The 20,401-nt window shown below is 34.0% G+C and overlaps 1 protein-coding gene across 1 annotated transcript in view; it reads left to right on the top strand.

The window, feature by feature from the left end:
- LOC150100826 (peripheral plasma membrane protein CASK-like) overlaps nt 1-20,401 on the top strand; it is a 710,225-nt gene that overhangs the window by 32,339 nt on the left and 657,485 nt on the right. Inside the window, exons 2-3 of the mRNA XM_090401913.1 lie at nt 9,953-10,065; nt 19,021-19,126. Of these exons, the coding sequence (XP_090258039.1) occupies nt 9,953-10,065; nt 19,021-19,126 (219 nt within the window). The remainder of the gene's footprint in view (nt 1-9,952; nt 10,066-19,020; nt 19,127-20,401) is intronic.

The following is a 20,401-nucleotide window of genomic DNA, read 5'->3' as shown; positions in this document are numbered from 1 at the left end:
ATTTCAGTACATTTTGAACAAGCTAAATGATGATGAAACACTGTCAGTTATGGATGTGTGGAAAAAATTTTCAATTATGGATTGTATTGATCAGGTTCGATTATCATTATCTGAATTGAGACCAGAAACTATTAATGCATGCTGGAAAGCTATTTGGCCTGCATGTGTTAAAAAGAATGCTCCTGTTCCCTTCAATCATACTGCAGAATTCCCCAATATAATAAGTTTGGCATGTGAAATTAGCGGAGAAGGATTCGATGATCTTACGCTGGCAGATATCGAAGAATTGTTAATTGATTGTTGTAATAGGTTTCATGGTATAAAAAGAACACAGATGGTTAAGAAAATAACTATTTATTAACTTAAAAGCTAATATTTCGCTGGTATTATATCCAGCATCTTCAGAGCACACAACACAAAGTTTGTTACAAAGGCATTTGCCTTTGTAACAAACTTTGTGTTGTGTGCTCTGAAGATGCTGGATATAATACCAGCGAAATATTAGCTTTTAAGTTAATAAATAGTTATTTTCTTAACCATCTGTGTTCTTTTTATACCATGAAACCTATTACAACATGTCTGATGAACACATAAGCCTATCCACGCGTTGTTAATTGATTGTTAATTGATGATGTTAACCTCTTAGCAAAGATGAAATAGTGGAGATTGTTTCTGAGACTCCTGAAAGCAAAGAAGTTAATGATAATGATCAAGATAATCCTACTTTTACTGCTGATTAGGCAATTATTTTGCCCGACATGATCCAAATGATGAATGTGCTGGGAATTTTCACGTCAGCTTAAGTTGTTAATGTCTTCATACAGAGAATTATATCACTACTTATCTAAAGCATCAGCACAGTGATTAATAACTGAGTTCATGCCTAAAACTACTGAAACAACCAGTGGTACTTTGGTTCAAGACATGACAAGAAGAATTCCACAAGTTGAGGCGGAAGTCGATGACGATAATACTATATCTAGTAGTTCTAGTGATATTTACAGTCTCATGAAAACGAAAGCTTTTGTGTTTATTGTCAGAAACTGATAGCGAATAACATGAATATTTTTAAAAAAATTCATGTTTTTTTTAAAGTTATTAAAATTCATTATATGTATGTGTGTTCTCCATGAAATGTAAATAAAAATTTTATGATCCTAACGAACTTAATGTTTGTTTTTTTTTTCATTATTTTGATTATATTTCAGGTTTGGAACCAATCTTCACTTTTTCTATGGAGTCAGTAGTTCTTCTTATGCTAATTCTATTTATGCGTAATTTTTAGGAAAGTATCTATCTCATAAAAAGAGGTTTAGGTGTATATATGTTTTTGTTTTTTCTCATAGCTTTCTCTGCTATTAGCCACATTGTCAAAATCTGTTGAATTGTAGTTCTATCTTTTTCCTAAATCCCACTTGCTCATCTGCAGGGTATGCTTCCGATTGTGTTCTCAGTTTTTCTGTCAATATCATCATCATCACCTTACTAAGGTGATTTGTTAAAGCAATTGTTCTATAACATTTTACATTCTAGCTTATTTCCTTTCTTGTATAATGTCACTAATATCAATTTCACCCACTCCTCTGGCATTTTCCCTTCTTTCCATACTATATTACATAGTTGATGCATTTCTGTAACCAAACTTTCGCCACCATATTTAATCATTTCTCCAGTGATGTTATCATTACCAGGACACTCTCATTGTGTTTTAGTCGTCCTATTGCTTTTTCGACCTCTCCTCTTAAGATGTCCATATTATACTCATTACTTGGTGGTGATATCTGCTTCAGTTCTTCAATCAGTTTCCCAATGCTATCTAAATCTAGTTTTTCTTCATATAACTCACTACAGTATCTTGCCCACCGCTGTGCAATTTTATCTGTATTCATCAATACTTTGCCTTTTTCATCTTTAATGGTAGTCTGTTTTGGTTGCCGCCTATTAATGGTTCTAATCATTTTGTACACCTTCCTAGTTTTATGCTATCCATAGTGCTGTTCCTTATTGCTGCATTGGGCTGCTAACCATTTCATCTTATCCATTCCGACTGCTTTTTTCATCTCATTACACTTTCTTCTATATTGCTCCTCTATTTGTTCTGATGTATCCCTTCTTATCTTCAACATCCTTTTCTCCTGTACTAACTTCAGTGTTTCTTGTCTAATTCACTTCTTCTTGATCTTCTCTTCTGGTACTGTTTCTTCAACTGTGTTTTCTATCGTCTTCATTATTTCTTTCACTCTTAGATTCGAATTTTTTTCTTTGTCCATACTTTTAAGTTTCCCTTCTAACACTGTTTTCTACCTTCTTCCTTTTTCTGCTTCACTTATTCTTGCTGTATCTCTTTGTTTCTAATGTAGGGTTTATATTTTCTTTTTAATTTCAACTTGATGTTTTTAAGTGATGGTAATGTGATAAATGAGTATTCTTTCCAGATTCAGTCACATGCCTGGAAATGTCAGGAGTGACTAAATGAATTTCCCCACACCTTTTTATGTCTTGTATCTAATGGTGTATAAAATTGACTAAGAGATCTGCTCAGGAACAAGAGTGGTAGAATCCATATTGATGATCGTTAATTTGTGAATCTCCAGGTAGTGAGGAAGATTGTTGATGACTTTCTTCATTGCCTCTAGAGAATTGAGGTGAAAGTGGTGGGACAATGCTTTGATGGCTAATTTTTATTATTATTATTTTTTTATGTTGCTTCTGCCTGCAAAAGGTTATTAGCAATCTATAGTACATTTTGTACCTTGGGTGGGCTGAGGATATTTGTTTACTCTTTTTTTTTTTTTTTTTTTGATTTTATATATATATATATTTGAAAAAAAAAAATACATAATTGAATATATCTTTAGATGCTAGAGTTCACAGAGGATATGAAAATAAGTAGTGACCACTTCCTCATTAAAATAAAATTAAGATTACCATCTAAATGGCTACAAATAACAAGAATAGAAAGAAAAATTAAAACATTTGTTTATAAAACTAAATTATTAAATACATAAATATACAATGGCTATATGAACAAAGAATTAAGCAATATTTGGATAAAATAAAACAAAATGAAGAAATACAAATAGAATGGCTTAATATAAAAATGATACTGAATACAGCAGCAAACGAAAGCTTAGAGAAGATCAAAAAATCCAATAAAAGGAAAAAAACTGAAGCTATGGGACGATACAATCAAAGAAATAATCAAAAAGAAGCCTATCATAAATGGTTAAGCAGTAAAAGATTAGAAGATGAAATAGAATATAAAAGAATAAGAGCCATTGCTAAAAGAGAAGTTAGAAAAAGAACAGAGAGAATCATGGAACAAATTCATTTCTAATTTAGAACATGATTTATATAAAATAAGACCCAATGTATATAAGATTTTGAAACCTTCAAGTACAGATACTAAAGAAAACATAAAATTAAATTCAGAATTGTGGACAGATAAATATTTTAGAAAAGATACTGGCAAACATTAAATGAAAAGGAAATAACTAAAGAAGAATTAGAAATCAGCCTGAAAGAAACAAGAAATGGAAAATCACCTGGAGAAGATAAGTTAGGTTCAGAATTATATAAATATGCAGGAACAAGGTTCAAAGAAAGATTCCTATTATTTTTAAATAAAATCTATTCAACAAGTAACCCACCAATAGAATGGAAAAAAGCAACTGTGATCAAAAAAGGTAGTAGAGATGACCCTAAAAATTATAGAGATAAGTATTCTAAATTCCTGTTACAAAATCTATAGCAGAATTTTAAATAACAAAATTAAAATATTCTGAAAAGTTCATTTTAGAAGTACAGAATGGATTTAGAAAAGGACGATCATGTATAGACCCGGCCTTTTGCCTAAAATTAATAATAGAGAAAGAAGAGAATACAATTTAGAAACACATTACATTTATTGACTTTGTAAAAAGCATTTGACAAAGTTAAAAGAAGCATTTTATTTATTATTATTATTGGACCTCCAGGGAGTCCAAAGACTCATTGAGGGAGGACACGTACTCTACAGCTCTCTGTCTCCACCACCCAATCCACCAACTACAACTAACCGCAATTACACCAACACCATCTACCAACCGGCACCACCACTAGTATTTCCACAGACAATCGCAAACATCCATGCCCACAGCGGGATTCGAGCGGTTAGCGTATCTGCTCTCCAGCGAAAAGGCTGGAGAGCGGATACGCTAACTGCTTGGCCAACCATGCCAGCATAACATATTAAAAGAAAGACAAATACCAAATAACATGTAACTATAAGCTATCATAAGTATATATGAAAATAATCAAATACAAATAAGATTAAATCATGAGCTATCATATACGAGAGAGATAAACCAAGGAATTCGACAGGGATGTCCCCTTTCAGCAACTCTTTTTAATATTTATCTAAATGAAATAATAATAAAATGGAATAAAAATTTCCATCAAGGTATTAAACTTTCTCCTACTGTGAACTTAAACACTCATTTTTGCCGATGACCAAATAATAATTACAAATTCTGAAGATAACTTACAGAAAGATATTTTAAATTTAAACAAGATAGCCAAAGATTATGGAATAATAATATCAATAGAAAAATCAAAAATGATGGCCTTAAGGACAAGATCCCATAAGAACTAAAACAGTAAATAGATAACATGATTTTAGAACAGGTGCATTCATTTAACTATTTGAGATGTATGATTAAATATGAAAATGAAAAAGATAAACCTAAAAACTGTGAAATATTTAAAAATAGCTGGCATAATTAACTCTATATTTAAACCTAACCTAGTTTAAAAAACAAACCAAACTAAAAGTATACAATACAATACATTATCCCTACCAGTCCTATTGTATGGAAGTGAAATCTGGACAGTAAAACAAAAAGACAAATGATTAATGACAGCTGAAATGAAGTTTATGAGAAAATCTGCAAAATATATTCTATTTGGTCACAAAAGAAATGAAGAAATTATGAAAGAATTAAACCAGGAATCAGTAATAGAAATAAATTAAAAAATATAAACATAAATGGATGGAACATGTTGAAAGAATGAAAACAGAAAGATTACCAAAACAAGCCTTAAATTACAAACCATTTAGGAAAAAATAAAACCAGGATGTCTCTAAAGAGATTCAACGACCTCTAAGTCCAGAATAGACCACTATAGGCCTAAATCCTTGAAAAGCATGATGATGATGATGATGATATTCTTTTTGTATTTTTCAATTTATTTTTTACATAGTCTGGCACCCTGCACTAGAGACCAAACATGTAACTTTTTCAAGCCACTTCAGGTCTCCAATAAGCGGGGTGGTGGTCTCACACTGGACAATGAAATTCATCTCCCACCTAAAGATAATCACAAACATCCATGCCCATGTCTGGATTCAAACCCGCATCCTGTTGGTTGGAGAGTACACTAATCATTCAGTCAACCAGGCCAGCATGGGATGGGCTGAATCTTGGCCTGCTTCCATGGTATTGGGTAGATGATAAAGTATCTGGCAGTATGATAGCTTGTCACTGGATTTCTTGGGGAGAAGTGGCAGAGGCAAGTGATCAATATTTGAGTAGTCTGTGGAATATAACATGGGAACTAATTCTGGAACATTTTCTTGGGGATATGCCAGGAAATGTTGTGCCCAGGCTTTTAAAGATGATTCTTCTGATGGCTTTCAGAGAAGATTAGAGTAGGCATGCAATGAGGCATTCTTGATACAGTATGGCTGATATAATATAGTCTAGTCTGCTGAATGATGCAAAATTGGGTAGCATAATAGTTAATCATTGCAATGTAGATAGCTTTCAGAAGGATTTAAATAGGCTGACAGTAGTGTGGACAAAAGATGATTGATGTCAATTTAATGTGAAAAAGTGTAACATTAGGCATTTTTGGAATGAATAGATCACAAGCTATGCACTCCAGAAAATCGAATATAGCAGTTTGAGAGATATTGGTTAATAGGGAGTTGAAGTTTTATATTGCAAAAGTGGTCAAGGTAGCTCATAGGTTTACTTGGTTATTGAACACACTAACAAGTAGACATAAGAAAATGATTCTTCTTTCTAAAGACTCTGATATGGCCACATCTGGATTAATTTGCATAAGACATGTCACTAGATTTCTTGGAGATGAATAAGTTGTAGAAAGGATCCAGAGACACGTGACCAATATGTGAGTAGGTTGTGGCATGCTCTCTACTACGATAGATTGAGGGTTTGTGGATTGCAGCAGTTGAGTTGGTTAATAGGTAAAAAAAGGAAATATGATAGATACATTTATGTTTACTAAAAGGGATTTATAGGATTGCTGGAGAGAAAATTTTTCAGCAGTTGGCTGTCAAGAGAGGAGAGTTGGTTGGAGAGCTTCCCTGGAAATTTAGTAAGAAGGTGGGTGGTCAAAAATCATGACCAGATTTTTTTTTTTTTTTTGCTTTGAGAGTGGTGATTGAGTAGAATGAGTTTCCAGAGTCTGTAAGTGCAATTGTCAGTAAATGCATTCAAGTAGAGGTATGATCAATGCTGTGTGAACAGAGAGAGTCTCCTATGAATGAGTGTTTGCACTCCATGGAGGTTCCTGTGGCAATAATAATGTCTACATAAGCTGGAGGAAAAGACTCATGCCAAGTGATCTGCTTATCGCTGAAGAATACAATGATTGTATCCTTCAGATGTTTAAATGTCAGGGAAGTGGAAGCATGTCATGGAAGTTACATCTGATAGCCTTGATGTGGGATTAGAGAATACTGTCAAAATTAGATTTAAATTATGTGTCAGTCTGAGATTTTGCCATGATCTGCTTGAGATATGCTGATTGTTTTCTTGGACTGTTTTGGTACATTTGTTGGAGAACTGTGGTTTGGTTAATGGTTCAGGATTTTTGGGTGGAGTTAGGGTGTTCAAGGCCTCATTCCAGCAAGGATTATTTCAGTTATTTGATCAGAATAAGTGTTTGAATCAGATCAGAAATGACAATGAGATGTAGAAATAAGAATGGTAGGGTGATGGAGGGCTTGAGAGTGTTTGATCTGGAAATAGCATCAGAAGATCTATACATACTCATGACTTATTTTTAATGGTATAAACAAACCAAAGAAACTATTTTATAAAAAGATGTTTTATTAACTTGCTTATATTTCACTGAATTTCAAATCAGCATCATTGCTATCATATATACATACCATGTATACGCAACAGTGAGTAAGTAAAACAGTACAGTTGTAACGAACAAAAGATCTGAAGTCCTATTTTGGCGCCCTCTAATGTTGTAAAAAAACAATTTTGGCAAATTAATGCAACCATATTTATTCAGGTTAGGAGCATTCTTCATAGCCATGGCTGACTCACAAATAATATTTCGGATCTGTAACAACTTCTAAATAGCACATTAGTTTTCTTCCGTGTAATCCTGTGCGAAAGGATGTTCAAAGCATGGTCTGCCAGTCCTGACTTGCCATAATAATGGTAGCAAATGTATTTCTTATGAAATACATAAGTGGAACCACTTTACTTCTGTATTCTCAGCTGGAGGGAATGCTGGTTCCATTGCTAATTAAAGGAGTTGCGTGCATTGAGTGTGAAAAGAGAGGTTGAGAGAGATAAAACTGAAGATCTTGTTTTGTGATGAAATACACAGCAACAACTACTTTCAGGCTTCCAGTAAGAAATGGGTAGTGTTTCACAAAGTCATTGGAAGTCATCTTTATTCTTGGACGTATTCAGCATACCTTGTGGAGAATTTTTGGAGACAAATACACACGTGTTGGAGTATTACTTTACTTCTAATTATGAAAATAACACTCGTCATTTTGACCTCTGTATCGAGGTCATCATCAGGAAAACATGCACATAACACAAGCTACATAACACTATTGCATAAAAGTAAGATAAATCTAAATGCTTTGTTAATTGTTTTACCCTAGTTTGATCTCTAGTGAGAAAAAAAAACAGTAATAATAATTAAATAATTATACACAAATATAAATTAATTAACAAAATAAAAAAAATATATATTTTACCTAAGCCACCTGAACAAACAACACAAACATACACAACACATTAAAAAGTTTTATAACTGGTAATTAGCTTAAAGAATTAACATGAATTAAAATGAGGTTGAAGATATTGAGACAACTAAATCATCTGACTTTCTTAAAACGCTGCCAGGATAACAAGGTAATCCCAAATTGTGTTAAATTGAAGCACCGTTTTACTTCACAGAAAGCTCTCCGTATTTATAACCGCATTAGTTTCGCCTTATTAAGAGAACAAATCACTGCGACGCATTCTCCTTGCCGATGAAAACAAAACCTTACGGGCGTTAGAAGAAGACCTTAAGCCCAAATCAGAGTTTGGGCTTAAGGCTTCCTAAATTTAGAGCTTGTTGGTCGAAGTCTTCCATGTAAAAATTAGCTATGGGGGGAGGGGATGAGCTCATGGCCATGCCTTCTTTTAGCATGTAGAAAGACATACTTGTCATGTCTTTCCTCAGATTGCCTTTTATTCATGGTCGACTGCAAACCTACACACACAACCCGATATACACACAAAAATTCATACCATCATCCAACAAAAACTAGGGGCTCATCAGCACCCTCAAACATAGAGCCTTAACAATTTGAGCAGGTGCTGAAGATGGAATATGAAATTATTAGCCAAACATTTATAAAAAAATGGCTACAATAAAAAAAAAACAGTTCACAAGATCTTCCACAATAATACCATTAAAAGCAAAAAAGATTACAAGAATGCCATAGCTATATCATACATTATGGGAAATATCAGAAAAAATAGATAAAACACTACATAAATACAGCATTAAGGCAACCTTCAAACCTCCTGCAAAATTAAAAAAGTATACTCAGATCATCCCAAGACTCCCTTCCCTACCTTGCCAACCCAGGGATTTACAAAATTCACTGCACCTGCAGCCTACCTATGTAGGGGAAACATGATGCACCATCCTATTAAGAAAAGATGAACATATATCTCACATTAAATTCCTCCACTGTGGTAAAACAGGCCTGTCAGCACTTCAAACATGTCACAGAATCAACTGGAAAGGTACTAAATCCCTACACCGTTTAAAGTCTAGTTTGAAGATTTGAAAAAAAGTTCAAGGACGCTTGTGAGATGCTGAAACATCATCCGAGACTAAACAAGAATGATTTAGTAATTCCAAGAATCTGGAAGACCCATCTGCAACTGATATAGCATCCAGAACATGATAACAGAACCCAAACACAAGAAAACTTTATTATAAGAGAGGACTGGAGAGATGTGTTTAATGTACAGTTTGGTACAAAAAAACTAGTACTGAATTTTGATATAACTAAACTCCATAACATATATCATTGTAGTTATTCAGTGCTGTTTTTTTGAGCCATACTGTAGTTCCACCATAAAACTTTTTTTTTTTATTTATGTAGATTTTTTTATCATCTATATATTATATGTATAAAAATTGTTTTATTTTGTTAATTAATTTATATTTATACTTTTTATTTATTATTTAATTTAATTTATTTTTTAATTTAATTAATTTATTTTTCATCAGAGAGCAGGCTAGAGCAAACGATTAACAAATCATTTATGTTTATCTTACCTTTATGTAGTGTCATATAGCTTGTGTCCTGTGCATATGTATGTTTTTCTGATGATGACGTCTATACTGATATTGAAACATTAGTGTTATTTTCATAATTAGAAGTAAAGTAATACTCAAACAGAGCTAGCTAGTTTTAGCAAGCACACTAACAGAGTAAGCTACCCAGAGAATTGAAAAGTTGCAGCATTAAAAAATTATTATATTCAGTAAATTTGTGCTTAACCTGTTTATTTTTAAAATAATTTGGAATTTAAAACCGTGTTTTTATCTATATGACATTATTGCAATATGCATTTTATATTTTGAGTTTGTTTTGCAAATAGAAATATATTTCTTCTTTCTGTAGGGGACCATTCAGCTTGGTTCGGCGTTGTGTTCATAAAAGCACTGCTCAGCAGTTTGCTGTAAAGATTGTGGATGTAGCAAAATTTACATCGTATCCAGGACTTTGTACAGAAGGTGAGCTGACTGAGACAGTGTATGTTCTCTTGCTTATGATGCAAATCCTTTATGTAATGATTTTATATTTTTAACAGCCAACTACCATAATGGTTCACTATATATGTATAGGGAGAGAGAGAGGAGGGAGAGAGATAATTTCAATAGCTTACTATAATGAAAGGTTTCTTAATAGCAACTTCAGAAAACAATGATACTATGGAACTTTTTACTGATTTGTTTACTTAACTGTGAAGAGTTGACTCTTGCACTTTAGTTTTATTACTTTGGTTTTATTATCATTGCTCGAGCACCTCCGTGGAGTCTGAGGACTCATTGTGGGAGGCCAAAACTATCCACACAGTACCTATCATACCTCTCCTTGAACTCATTAACAGACACAGCACTCAAAATGTTTCGATATGTAGCCAGCAAAAGAAAGAATGATTATGGAAGGATGACAATGATTGGAGAAAATAGTATAAAGACAGCTGTTGCAGTTGCAGAATGTGTGGTGGTAATACTTAATGAGCAGTTCATAAAGATCTTTCAATCTTGTGAATGTGACTTCATGGAGAGATTGAGAGCAGTTGATGATGGGGAGGAGAGACTGACTGTAAATGAGCAGGAAGTGTTTGGGGAGTTGAGTAAACTAGATGTAAATAAGGCTGTGGGACTTGATAATATATCACCATGTGTTCTGAAGGAATGTGCCAGGGAGTTGACACCTGCCTTGACATATTTTTTTAATACGAGTCTTGCACTTGGTCAAGTTCCTAAGGAGTGGAAAGAGGGCAAGATTGTGCCACTTCATAAAGGAGGTAATCGAACTCAAGCATCAAAATATAGGCCTATCTGTGAGTCAGGTGTTGTGGTTAAGTTGTTGGAGAAGCTTGTGAGAACTAGGATCCAGAGTTGGGTTGACAACAATGGTATTATCTTTGATGGACAGCATGAATTTGCTAAAGGGAGGTCATGTTTTAGTAATCTACTTAATTATTACAATAAAGTGACTGCTTCCTTGGACAGAGGAGAAGGATACACAGTAATATACTTGGATTTTGCAAAGGCTTTTGATAGAGTACCTCATGATAAGTTGACAGTCAAACTAGAGCAGATGGGGTTGGATATTAGATTAGTACATTGGATTGAAGACTGGCTATCTGATAGGTATCAACAAGTTGTGTATGGGGGTGCAATATCCAGGAAAAGGAAAGTCACTAGTGGAGTGCCTCAGTGGTCTGTTTTAGGGCCATTACTGTTTAACTTATATATTAATAATATTGGCAAAGATTTGGGATGGAAATATTCAGTTGTTTGCAGATGATGCAAAGTTGGGACAAACCATAAAGAGTAGTGAAGATGTTGTGGCCTTGCAAGAAGACTTGAATAAATTGAGTGATTGGGCACGGAAATGGGGATGTGAGTTCAATGTTGCAAAATGTAAGGTTTTAAAATTTGGAAAACAAAGATGGGATGCAGAATTTATGCTTGTTGAGAATATATTGTTGGAGGTAGAGGAAATAAGAGTCTGGGGGTGATAGTGAATAGGGATCTAAAATTTAGGGGACACATCGCCAAAATTGTGAAGACTACACAAAGGCTTCTGGGAATGATGCAGAGGACACTGACGTGTAGAAGTAGGGAGATTCTTGTTCCGTTGTATAAGGCTTTGGTTAGGCCACACATGGACTATTGTGTCCAGATTTGGTCACCGGGTTTTCAGAAGGATGAAGAGATGTTGGAAAGGGTCCAAAGGCGACTGACTAAGGTAGTTTCTGATCTCTGGAATGTCGAGTATGAGGAAAGATTGAGAAGATGTAATTTGCAGAGTCTGGTGGACAGGAGGAAGAGGGGAGATATGATAGAGACCTACAAGTTGGTAAGGGTTGTTATAGGATCAATGTTGGAGAACTTCTACAGAGAATAGTGGGAGATCAGGGGGAGAACCAGAGGTCATCCCTGGAAACTGTATAAAGAGGGTGTGAGTAGGGGAGTGAGAGGCAGGTTTTTTTTGTGCAGAGTAGTGAATGATTGGAATGCCTTGCCTGAGAGTGTGGTATCTGCAAAGAGTTTGAGTGTGTTTATGACATGGTATGATAAGATATGTGTGTGATAAAAGGACCTCCCAGATGAGTCTTTGACTCCATGAGGTCTTGGGGTAATAATAATAATAAAAATTGACTTTGGAAACCTATTCCAGTCATTCATTACTCTCCATGCAAAAAATCTAGTCATTACTTAATCTATCCTTACTGATCACCCTCCTACTCAAGAGGGTGGTTAGTAAGGGTGGATTAAGAGAGTTAAGTAAATTAATAAGTAAGGAGGGGGCAGAACAAGAGGTCATTTTATTTGTGTAGAGGCATCAATCAGGGATGTATTTCTGAAATGAACATCTAGTTTGTTTTCTATGACACGCGGAAAATACTTATTATGCCGCCTGGAGATATGGTATATTAAATACCTTTATAATCCGACTCTCAAAGAGCATCTCTTTCTTTTTATTAAAATCTTTCTTTTTCGTTGAATCTTCAAAATCTGAATAGGAAGCACTTTATCTCCATAATGCCCAACAGGAGGGTATTTCCTATGGGTATCATGCTTTGCTGTCAAATGAAGCAATTGAAACTAGTTCACTAAACAACTTCCTTCCACATTAGGCAAAATAAAGTGTGTTGATGACTTTATAATCTTCTATCATTCAGGTTAATGAAAGAAGGTTTCATCATTGATCATATACAGTATGTTCATGGACAGAGTAAGTGGTTTAGGTTTTCAGTAGAAAAAAGTGAATGTACACATTTGCCAAAAAATGCAACTTCACACAGGCCCACAGTTAAAAATAAAACAAACTATTATCCTAGTGATAACAGAGTCAGAGAACATAGGACTTATCTCTGTTTTTGACACAGTGCTTGCATTCCTTGCACACATTTGTTACCTAAGAGAAAAGTGTAATAGAGTATCAAATATTCTCTGCATTTTGTTCTCTATAGAATGGAGTGCAGATTGATTCTTTGCCTCACCTTTTTCATGCAAATAGTTGTTCCAAGTTTCATTATGAGTTACAAATCTTGGAGGAATGTTTCCAGGTCATCCCTGGAAACTAGAAAGAGGGTGTGAGTAGGGGAGTGAGAGGCATTTTGTTGCATATTACCTATTTAAAAATAACCAAAAAAAAATCGAAAAGTTGTCTTTATCCTACATGGACTAGTATTCAAAAAAAAAAATTTTTTTTTTTTGCTGTGTCAGGAAGTTTAGTATATGCACAATTTTAATGTCAGATATAATACCGCTTTCCTTCATAAAGTGATCCATATAGATAATGAATAACAGTGGGAATAATTTGCGCCCTTGTCACATACCTAATTTTACTTCAAATCATCTTCCTGTACCTCTTTCAATTCTAACTACTGACTTGCAGCTTAAATAGAGATTGTGTATTGCTTGATATGATATCCCATTTACACTATATAATTGTAGCGTTTTGAAGAGCTTTCCTCTTGACACCTTGTCATATACCTTTTCCAGCTCTACAAAACTTGAATACAGATCTTTGTTATATTCCCAGGACGTCTCCATTATTTGCCTAAAGTGAAAATTTGATCATGTATTTGGTCTGTATCCAGCTTGTTGTTCTCCAGTCTTCCCTTCCACAATTTTTCTTAGCCATTTCTCAAGGATAAATTGCATAACTCTTACCAGGTAGGAATACTCAAAAGAGGAATATCTTTGTAATTCTCCAATTCACTTTTATTTCCCTTTTTTATAAATGGGTACTAGGAGAACTTTACTCCAGTCATTCAAAATTCAACTCTCTGACCAGGCCTTCCTAATTATACAGTGTAGCCTCTGTTTTAGTACCTTTAGTTGCTAAAAGGTGCTAAATATCTTTGTTTTAATGTCTATACAGTTAGCTATTAATCAAATATCAGAAATTGATATTTGATTGTAAATGGATTGATTTAAATAGAAGTTTAAATTTTCAGTAGAAAAAAAGTGTATGTACACTTTGGCCAAAAAATGCAACTTCACACAGGCCCACAGTTAAGAATAAAACAAACTATTATCCCAATAATAACAGAGTCAGAGATCATAGGATTTATCTCTGTTTTTGACACAGTGCTTGCATTCCTTGTACACATTTGTCACCTAAGAGAAAAGCGTAATAGAGCATCAAATACACTTCCATTTAGATTTAGTTGGTGTATAAAGTCTCCACAGGATTTCTTGAATAACCTTCCAAAGAACTGTGAAGTGTCTTGTCCTGTTGTTTAACATCACTGTTAATGACATGGTTACCTAATTTGAACAACCCGGTTGATCATATCCCTTGATCCCATATGAGCAAGGAATGCAGTGCATGCACCAGGAAGATTCCAGGGATGTCTTTTGTTACAGAAGGGGGAAAAAAGGAAGAGAACTCTGACCTTAAGAGAAAAGATAGAAAACTGGAATTTTGTAAGATATGAGTTTTCATATCAACTTTTCAGAAACACCCCAGACATAAGGAATAGCTCACAGATCGTGTATTTTATCTGAGGATTATTTGGGTAAATAGTTATTTAGTATCTTATTTATAAAAGCCATTTTGTAACCACTTAAACAAAGATCAGTTTGCATGCGATCATGTTCAAATATTGAGAGCTGTTCATCAGCGCAAATGACATAGATTGATGGGCAAGCATTTTAATGACATGACTGAACCTTTTCATGAAAGTAGAATTTATATGAATGGAAAAACATGTAAAGATCCATCAGGAAGGTGACATATGACACAGTCTAGATAATGTAGAGTTGTCATTTTGTAGTTCTAAGGTAAATTTTATGCACTGATAAATATTGTTGATCTTGTGAAGAAAATTTTGAAGGTCATTCATCAAACCAGAGCAGATGGCAGAAACATTCACTAAAACACTACCAAACATGAGGTCAAGGAAATATAATGTAGACATTTGTTTTCACAGTGAACCATATTAGACTTTGTCAAGTTTGATGAAATAGTGATGCCCATGTTCGATCCTTCCATTTGTACATTAAACTTGTTTTTCATAAGTTAGCTGGATTGTACGGCAAAACCTATAGGTTTGATAATCTCAGATGAAAATTTCTCGTTCAAAGGTTGAAACGCATCTTGTTAAATTATATTGCTAAACAGGGATGCAACTTTAAAAAAAAAAACTTTTGGATTACTTTAGCATGCTTAGGTTCCCCCCCCCCCCATAATAATAATTGCTTGGCCTGCATTCATTGTATTAATTTGCTGATGCATGGCATCTACATCTTCCTGTAGACCTCCTTGTCTCTAGCAGCAATCAGCAATATATTTTGTCCTGTTGGTTATGTATTCCTCCCTCACTTAAAATCCCCCTTAATTTCTATTTTTGTTGGTTGAAGTTCAGCTGTCATCAGCAATAATACACCTCTCATATTCCCTATATCCTTCCTGAAAATACAATACCCTTTATGTTCTGTCTCTGTAAGTATATAATTTTCTGTTAAAAAGTAACTGATGAGGATAGTCCATATGAGAGAGAGAGGAGAGTTAAAAATAGGTATCATTAAATCATTGTCATTAAATCTCCGTACATTTAGCAACTTCATATCTATGAGCACTGATACAATTGAGAGTAGGATGTTGAGGAATTACCACTGTGGATTTTAGGCAGTTCATAATCATTCCACTACTCTCATGGGATGAAAAGGTCAAAGGCTTGTGGCAAATTGATACCTCTAGTGTTGTGAATGTTTGTTTTGTAAATATACATGAAAAAATTAAAATTCTGCATAAAAAAATTAAAAAATTAAAAAATTTTATTATTAAAAATTAAATTATGAATATAATTTGATTTTTATTGCAGCAGTTACCCTCTTCAGTATTCACCCATATAAAAATTATGCATCTCTTTCAAAAAAACAAATTTGTTATTGAATTCCATGTAATGAATACATGCTGTGCCAGAAACTATTGTGGCTTGCTGTGTCCAAAAGGTTGGAAGCCATTGATCTAAAAAAAAAAAAAAATTGCTCTCTCATTACTCTAAACCTGGATTCTGGATCTCTGCAGTGATTTTCTACCAGACAGCACTGTGCTGAGCAATAGCTCCACACAACCTCTGTCAAAAATCTACTTGTCAAACCTTGGCTCTACTTAGTAGACAAAACCTGTCAGCATGCTAGAACTGATCTCACGTCAGTAGCCAGCAGGAATGGGCTTTACTTTTAAGCGTGATTGCCATCTGGATGACCTTCATTTTGATCAAATCAGAAGGAGTTAGTGTGTGGAAATATTATGAACAAATCAGTGGCATGAGTCATATTTTCTTATATAAGTAGCAAAATGGTGTAATAACCTAAGTATTGTCATAACCTTGTTATTACAATACTCTGAATGAAAGATAACTGAAGCTTTTTTTTTTTTTTGCTTTATCAGGAAGTAAATTTTACTTGATCAGAAATTATGTTCTTCTTTATGAAAATGTAATAATATCTGCTAGTGATTTAGCTTATAGAATCCCCCCTGGGTCTAGTGCCCACTGATGAGGCTTGAATAAAGATCAAAACTAGTCTAAGTAGTAACTTTCCCATAATTCATGGTAATATACACATCTGATAGAACATGTGCAGTACATTATGGGGGTATACGGGCCATCACCTCAATCCTCTCCAAAATAATGGAGAAAGTCATCGATAGCCAACTCCTCCATTATTTAGAGGCCCACGAATTGATCAGTGAACCACTAGTATGGATTCCACCATTCGAGACCTACAGCTGACCTTGTAGCTTACATCACCAACCACTGGACATGTGCCATGAAAAGGTTTGGAGAAACTTGTGCTGTCACCCTTGACATTTCCAAAGTCTTTGACCATGTGTAGCATCATGGCCTGCTCAACAAATTTCCATCCTTTGGTCTCCTTGCCAACTCTGTAATTGGATAGCCAGCTTCCTGTCTGGTCATTCTCTATGAGTCATGGTAGATTGCTCCCTCTCTTCGAGCTTCACTATCAAGCCAGAGTCCCTCAAGGCTCTGTCCTATTGCCTACTCTCTTTCTCTTGTACGTAAATGACCTACTCGCAATCACCATAATCTTGTCCACAGCTTTGCTGATGATAGTACTCTCCACTCATCCTACTCATTTGACAAACTGTGCAGTACTCTGACATCTCAGGCTACGAGATCATCTACAACCAGTTCCCTAAATGTTGATCTCCATACTATCCTTCAATGGGACACGGATGTCATGTTCAATGTCACCAAAACAGTCTTGTCTTTTCCCTTGCAAAAGAGATCTCAGTTCACCTACTCTTACCCTCAGTAACACACATATCACCAGACAAGATCAAAAATTCTTAGATATTTTACACCTAACCAACTCCTAACTATAAACAAATCCCAAATCTGCCCATAGAATATTGGTCATATGTTGGAGTGGTACACCTAAAACTGCCCTTAAAATCTTGGATGCTGTCCAAAGGCGAGCAATTAGGCTCATTGATGATCCCTTTCTTACATATTCACTTCAATTTCTATCTCACAGTGCTTCAGCACTGTGTCTATTCTACAAGTGCTTCTTGGTCACTGCTCCAGTGGATTGGTAACTATCATTCCTTCACTTTCAGTTGCACCTGTTAATACAAGAACAGCAGCTGCCCAGCCTCCTTTTACTGTGCTACTGCAAATACATCAAACTTGCTTCTCTGCTTCCTCTTATTCTGTCTACCACTGTCCTCTGGAACAGTCTTCTTCATGAAGCATTCCCAAACAATTACAATTTGCAATTCTTCAAAAAAAAAAAAAAAAACATCAATAAACTATCTCAGTCCTCATCTGCACCCCAGACAATGCACTGATTTATATAGGTCTCTTGACCTCTTGTGTATAGGATCAGTATATATTTATATTTGAAATACTCAAACAAATTGATGTAATCGTCTGCTTCTATATATAAATAACGTACTTATGATTCACTAGCATTTTTTTTTTCACACTTGGTAAAAGATATGAACAAGAATATAATTTCTTATTTATTTAAACTACTGAATATAGATAGTCAAGTCTTACAAAAGTTTTAAAGAGAACTTCAGTGGAAACAAAACACCTGAGTACATTAAGAATGTCTTGTAGATCTCTTTGAAGAAGTACATTCTCTTGAATAAATAAGTTGATTTTTTCTATTCCTCATAAATAAAATTAGTATTAACATGAAAAAATAGAAATCATTTGCATCCATTATAAGGCTTTGAAAGAGAAAGAAGAGATACTACTGGGCTTTCTCCTGTAATTCATCTGCTAGATATCCATCATTCTTTAAAATGTGGTATCACATAGGCATTTAAACATTTCTTAGACACAGTCAGAAAATACAGTTTTTTTTTTGCTTTCAGATGAGTTTGTTTGGTGATATGTAAAAATTAGAGACCCTAGATTTATACCACGTTCAAAGTGTAGCATGAATCTCCAACCCTGAGGTTGAACCCAAACTTTGAAAAATAAAATAAAAGAAACCCGACAAACTGTTAGATTTTAAACAGTATTTATTTAAAAAAGAAATTGGCTAAAAACCCAGGCAAGTGCCAAGTAGTTTTTATGAGTTGTTGATGAAGAATGCTTTTTTTAGTGTTTTTAGCAGCTTAAAAAAATAATGAAAAGCAATTTTCAGACTTAAGATTGTAGTCATTAAAGTACTTGAATTTAAATTGTATTAGCTTACCCTAATTATTACAGTGATTAAATTAATTTATTATTAAATTATTTATTATTAAATTATTGATTTATTGAATTTCATATGACTATATTTTATATCAGTGCCATGCAGGCATAGATTTTTTTATTTTTTTTTATTTTCTTTTCTTGGCTGGTTTGTTTAGGCTCTTCAGGATTTGTAGGCTGATTTTCTTTTGCTGCCTTTTTTATTATTATTTTTTTTATTTTTTATTTAAAAAAAAAATCTTTATCCTTTCTTTATTAGATCTAAAGCGAGAAGCTACAATTTGCCATATGTTGAAACATCCAAATATAGTTGAACTCTTAGAAACTTACAGTTCTGAAGGCATGCTATACATGGTCTTTGAATAGTAAGTTTATTTTTTTCTATTATAGATCTAATTCAGTTTTGCACATGGAACATTTCTTATAGGTATAGAAATATTTATTCCCTATTGCCTTTAAATTATCAAGTTTTAGTCCTTCAAATAGTATGCCTAGGCTGTTCAAGAGAAAGTCAAATATATTACAATCTCAATCTTCATTTCTGCTTATATTAAACTTTCAGATATAAGTAAAATGATCAGCCTCAAATCTGATTTTGAAAGGCCAAAAGCAGGAAACTTGCAGCTTATCCAGTGATAGTCATTATATTGAATTTAAAAAATGCTGCATTACATAACTAAAAAACTGTGCATATACACAGAAAAATTTCAAACTTTTCCTTATGTACTTTTTTAGATTTTAATGTGACAGTTTTTTAAATAAGAGGTGTAAATACAATAAGAATTGCATTTCATGAAATTAATGTATTACAAGCATTTTAAGCTGAATTATTACTAATAAGAAAGACTTATTTCTTAAAATGAAAATGGACTTTTCAAACGTGCAAAACCTCATCAAATCTGAGTGACTTTCAGTAACTCTTCCAACATATGCATTCCTTTAAAGGTGGTGTACGAGGTGGTCTGAAACGTTTTCGGCCTAACAATGAATAAATGAATTTATAATTTCAAAATTATTTTTATTTTTCAACATAATTTCCCTTAAGACTAATACATTTATTCCAGCAATGCTCCAGCTCCCTTATCTGCAAAATACCCCTCTACAACTGTAATCACCTCTTGATTTGAAGAAAAACACTGACCAGCGAGGTAGTTTTAGTTTTGGGAAGAGATAGAAGTCAGAGGGAAACTAAATCTGGGGAATAGGGTGGATGTTCCAACAATTCATAGTGCAGATCCCTTAATTTTCCCATTGCCAAAACACCTTTATGGGCAGGTGCATTGTCCTGATGAAAGATGATTTTTTTCTTCTGCAAACCGGGTCTTTTCTGATGAATTTTTTTTGTCTAGTCTGGCTAAAAGATCAGAATAATATTCCTCGATTATTGTTTTACCCTTTTCAAGATAATTAATGTTATCTTGAAATATGGCCATAATTAATAAACAAAATGCCTTTAGCATCCCAAAACACCGATGGCATGACCTTTCCTGCTGATGGAACTGACTTTGTCTTCTTTGGTGCTGAACAACTGGCTTCTGTCCACTGTTTTGACTGCTGTTTGGATTCTGGTGTGTAAGGGTAAATCCAACTCTCATCCATAGTAATAAATTGACCCACAAAATCAGTTTTATTCATGTTAA

This window comes from Typopeltis vanoorti, chromosome 12 (assembly GCF_054136105.1).
Source record: "Typopeltis vanoorti isolate ZY-2024b chromosome 12, IOZ_Tvanoo_1.0, whole genome shotgun sequence".
Taxonomy (NCBI): domain Eukaryota; kingdom Metazoa; phylum Arthropoda; class Arachnida; order Uropygi; family Thelyphonidae; genus Typopeltis; species Typopeltis vanoorti.
Note: the sequence above shows the minus strand (reverse complement) of the source record. Positions and strands in the feature narration are given on the sequence as shown.